This window comes from Conger conger, chromosome 10 (assembly GCF_963514075.1).
Source record: "Conger conger chromosome 10, fConCon1.1, whole genome shotgun sequence".
NCBI classification, from domain to species: domain Eukaryota; kingdom Metazoa; phylum Chordata; class Actinopteri; order Anguilliformes; family Congridae; genus Conger; species Conger conger.
Window position 1 is genome coordinate 50,986,177 of NC_083769.1, and position 5,000 is coordinate 50,991,176.

The 5,000-nt window shown below is 50.6% G+C and overlaps 1 protein-coding gene across 1 annotated transcript in view; it reads left to right on the plus strand.

Moving 5' to 3' along the window:
* The window catches only part of LOC133139110 (dedicator of cytokinesis protein 3-like), an 89,763-nt gene that overhangs the window by 32,622 nt on the left and 52,141 nt on the right, over positions 1-5,000 (plus strand). Inside the window, exons 10-14 of the mRNA XM_061258418.1 lie at positions 626-707; positions 1,166-1,226; positions 2,458-2,605; positions 3,139-3,227; positions 4,868-4,993. Of these exons, the coding sequence (XP_061114402.1) occupies positions 626-707; positions 1,166-1,226; positions 2,458-2,605; positions 3,139-3,227; positions 4,868-4,993 (506 nt within the window). The remainder of the gene's footprint in view (positions 1-625; positions 708-1,165; positions 1,227-2,457; positions 2,606-3,138; positions 3,228-4,867; positions 4,994-5,000) is intronic.

Below are 5,000 nucleotides of genomic sequence, written 5' to 3' on the forward strand. Positions count from 1 at the left end.
CTGTGTGTTTAATACTCTCTGTGAAAGAGAACAGGCTCTCTAACACAGTGTGTGTTTAATACTCTGTGAAAGAGAACAGGCTCTCTAACACAGTGTGTGTTTATTACTCTCTGATGGAGGCTAGAGGATGTCGAAGCTGCAGGATATTTTTAGCTCCTGAGTTATCACTCCCAGGGCAGTGGAGGCTGTGCTGTTCTGGGGGATTCTGCAGCAGCACGTATCAGAGCCTCCTTCCCTGATCTCTGAAGCAGGGATACAGAGAGCAGGTCTGTGCAGATTCCGCCCTGACGGCGTATAGCACACAGACGCAGAATCTGCAGAGCTGTGCAGTTGGGGGGGGGGGGGGGTCTGTGCAGTCGGGGGGGGGGGGGTCTGTGCAGTCGGGGGGGGGGGGGGGTCTGTGCAGTCGGGGGGGGGGGGGGTCTGTGCAGTCGGGGTGGGGTGGGGGGGGGGGGGTCTGTGCAGTCGGGGGGGGGGGGGGGGTCTGTGCAGTCGGAGGGGGGGGGGGTCTGTGCAGTCGGGGGGGGCTCAGAGCAGCTGTGACTCCGGGATGTTCTGAATGTGGGGTGCTTTGTGATGGACAGTAACCATGGGGATGTTAACAGGTGTTCATGTTCGGTTTCAGTGAGAAGTTCCTGGTGCGGCTGAACAAAAACGGCGCTCCAAAGAATCCGGAGAGAGTGGATCGACTGTGCGCTCTCTTCACGGTAAATCCCTACTGAGCATGCTCAGTGCCCTTATCACCATAAAGCCCTACTGAGCATGCTCAGTGCCCTTATCACCATAATGCCCTACTGAGCATGCTCAGTGCCCTTATCACCATAAAACCCTACTGAGCATGCTCAGTGCCCTTATCACCATAAAGCCCTACTGAGCATGCTCAATGCACTCAGCACCATAAATCCCTATTGAGCATGCTCTGTGCCCTTATCAGCATACAGCCCTAGTGAGCACGCTCAGATGGTCCCACCATATATTGACCATAACAATAAGAAGGATTAACATTCACAGTGGTTAGAGTTGAGCTTGAGCCTCAAGTTCATTTATAAATCCATACAGTTACAAAAGACGCAGACTGAGTTTGTAGTGGTCAGTAGGTGTGTTGTGAGGATGACATTGTGCTGGTGATTTTGATGACCATGGTTGTCTGGTTTCTGTCTCCCAGGATCTGAGCAATAAGGACTTGCGGAGGGATCTCTACATTCTGGCCCATGTGGTGCGGACAGGTAAAGTACCTGTGACTCAGGTGTGATGCGTGGCTCAGGTACAGGTGTGTGTGTACAGGTGTGACTCAGGTGTGTGTGTACAGGGGTGACTCAGGTGTGTGTGTACAGGTGTGACTCAGGTGTGTGTGTACAGGGGTGACTCAGGTGTGTGTGTACAGGTGTGACAGGTGTGTGTGTACAGGTGTGTGTGTACAGGTGTGACTCAGGTGTGTGTGTACAGGTGTGACTCAGGTGTGTGTGTACAGGGGTGACTCAGGTGTGTGTGTACAGGTGTGACTCAGGTGTGTGTGTACAGGGGTGACTCAGGTGTGTGTGTACAGGTGTGACAGGTGTGTGTGTACAGGGGTGACTCAGGTGTGTGTGTACGGGGGTGACAGGTGTGTGTGTACAGGTGTGACTCAGGTGTGTGTGTACAGGGGTGACTCAGGTGTGACTCAGGTGTGTGTGTACAGGTGTGACTCAGGTGTGTGTGTACAGGTGTGACTCAGGTGTGTGTGTACAGGGGTGACTCAGGTGTGACTCAGGTGTGTGTGTACAGGTGTGACTCAGGTGTGACAGGTGTGTGTGTACAGGGGTGACTCAGGTGTGACAGGTGTGTGTGTACAGGGGTGACTCAGGTGTGTGTGTACAGGTGTGACTCAGGTGTGTGTGTACAGGGGTGACTCAGGTGTGTGTGTACAGGTGTGACTCAGGTGTGTGTGTACAGGTGTGACTCAGGGGTGACTCAGGTGTGTGTGTACAGGGGTGACTCAGGTGTGTGTGTACAGGGGTGACTCAGGTGTGTGTGTACAGGTGTGACTCAGGTGTGTGTGTACAGGTGTGACTCAGGTGTGTGTGTACAGGTGTGACTCAGCTGTGTGTGTACAGGGGTGACTCAGGTGTGACTCAGGTGTGTGTGTACAGGTGTGACTCAGGTGTGACAGGTGTGTGTGTACAGGGGTGACTCAGGTGTGACAGGTGTGTGTGTACAGGGGTGACTCAGGTGTGTGTGTACAGGTGTGACTCAGGTGTGTGTGTACAGGGGTGACTCAGGTGTGTGTGTACAGGTGTGACTCAGGTGTGTGTGTACAGGTGTGACTCAGGGGTGACTCAGGTGTGTGTGTACAGGGGTGACTCAGGTGTGTGTGTACAGGTGTGACTCAGGTGTGTGTGTACAGGTGTGACTCAGCTGTGACAGGTGTGTGTGTACAGGTGTGACTCAGGTGTGACAGGTGTGTGTGTGTACTTGCAGGGCGCATGCTGCTGAACGACTCTAAGAAGGGCCCGGCTCATGTGCAGTACCGCCGGCCGTATGGCTGCGGAGTCCTGCCTCTCAGCGACGCCCTGCAGTCCCTCTCTGAGCTGAAAGAGGAGAAGGACTTTGTGCTCAAAGTGTACAGGTAACCACACCTGCACTGCCCAGGCCTTATACTCACACACACACAATACACACACACACGCACACTGTCAGTCAATGATATTCATTTCAACTCATAATTAACCCTCTTAATCTAATTAACCACGTTGCCTGATGAAGTGCTTAATCAGAATGTCAGTTAGTCTCCCCAGATTCCATCAGTCTGGATATAGGGCAGCCTGTAGCGTAGTGGTTAAGGTAAATGACTGGGACCCGCAAGGTCGGTGGTTCAATCCCCAGTGTAGGCACAATAAGATCCACACAGCCATTGGGCCATTGAGCAAGGCCCTTAACCCTGCATTGCTCCAGGGGAGGATTGTCTCCTGCTTAGTCTAATCAACTGTATGTCGCTCTGGGTAAGAGCGTCTGCCAAATGCCAATAATGTAATGTAATGTAATGGATAAGACACAGAAACAGAAGCACATTGACTGAATAGAGTATTAGACGCGAGTTTGTATTGAGTATTAAAGGAGCATCAGTACAGTGTTAAATGCCTGTGTGTTGCCTTTCCCCAGCTGTAACAATGAGAATGAGTGGCACCAGATTCATGAGAACATCATCCGCAAGTCCAGCACCAAATACACAACCCCCAGCAGCAGCTACGGTAAGCGCCGGCCTCTTCCTCCTCGCTGTGCCAGCTCCCTCCTCTTCCTCCCCTTGCCATCCGGTGTGGGGCTGAACGTTCCCAGGTGAACGTTCCCAGATGAACGTTCCCAGCCTAATGTGGGATGTGCTGGTCGCTCTCTGCAGCTTCAGTTGAGTTCATGCCCCACGGCCGCTTCAGAGAGCGGAGACATCCGCTATTCCCCTCCCAAACACAAGGTGTCGCCAGCCTGCTGTTCACGCTGTAGCCCACCGCCTCACTGACAGTAGGGTGGGAGGAGGACCTTTCATGTGCAACATGTTTCATGTGCGAATGAGCCACGCAGCAGCCTTATGCTCAAGGAGTTTATGACAGTGATTATGTAGTAGCTCCTCATTGGTGGAGTTTGTGACAGTGATGATGTGGCAGCTCCTCATTGGTGGAGTTTGTGACAGTGATGATGTGGCAGCTCCTCATTGGTGGAGTTTGTGACAGTGATGATGTGGCAGCTCCTCATTGGTGGAGTTTGTGACAGTGATGATGTGGCAGCTCCTCATTGGTGGAGTTTGTGACAGTGATGATGTGGCAGCTCCTCATTGGTGGAGTTTGTGACAGTGATGATGTGGCAGCTCCTCATTGGTGGATTTTGTGACAGTGATGATGTGGCAGCTCCTCATTGGTGGAGTTTGTGACAGTGGCTCAGTCAGCAGTGTGGTTAGTAACAGCTATGCCATCAGCTCGTGGTATGGAGGCCTGTCAAAAGCCCTCAAAGACAAACTTCAAGTTTCACAAGACAAACTAATTAGGCTAGTCCTGGGTCTATCTCCTAGAGACCATATAGGGAAAGAGCACTTTAAGCAGCTTAGCATGGTCCACAACATATGTAACAACAGGGCCCCCATGTATCTTAAGGATTATCTTAAGAGATGTGGTGACACTCATGATCACCATACAAGAGCCAGTGTTGCTGATCTTTGCCTGCCCAGGTTTAAAACCAACATGGGCAAAAACTCGTTCAGGTTTAGTGGAACTGTCAACTGGAACATGCTGCCCCTCGAGATCAAAAGTGTATCCAGTGTGCACTCCTTTAAGACCAAAGTAAAGTCCTGGCTCAGAGAAAATGTCTCTTAGTAACATGGTGTTTTAGGTACTTTTTATTTTATTTTTATTTTTTTAACTATAGTCTTATGTATCACTTTTAGTAATTAGTATTGTTTTAGTATTTTAGTATTTTACCTTTGTATTTATCATTGTCTTAATATTTTAGCATTGTAACGTACTTACAGCTTTCATAGTCTTATCTTCCTTTGTGCCTATTGTGCCTGTTCCTTGTTGTTTTGTTTGTCTGTCCTCGACCAAGGACCACAATGGAAACAAGTCTGTGACTTTATTGTGTTTTTATCCTTGATGAAGTTTGAGATGCATGTCCTCTGTTCCATGTATTCTTGGAACTATACATTGAATAAAATCAATCAATCAATCAAGCTGGGCTGGGTAACAGAGCAGCGTAGTGCCGGCTGTGCTTCAGACAGCCTAACATCAGCTATGTTTCACCTATTCCTGTCCTCTAAACATCATCTCTCATTCAGCCCTGCAATCTTCATGTTTATTGAGCTTTTCTCTGTCTCTGTCTCTGCCCCCCTCTCTGCCCCCCTCCCCAGGGCTGATCGTGTCCCTGCAGCTCTTGCGGGGGGAGATGGATCAGGTTCGCAGGGAGATTCCCGCCATCTTTAACCGCGGCGTTGCCATCGCCCGCAAACTGGGCTTCCCTGATGTCATCATGCCAGGTGAGCG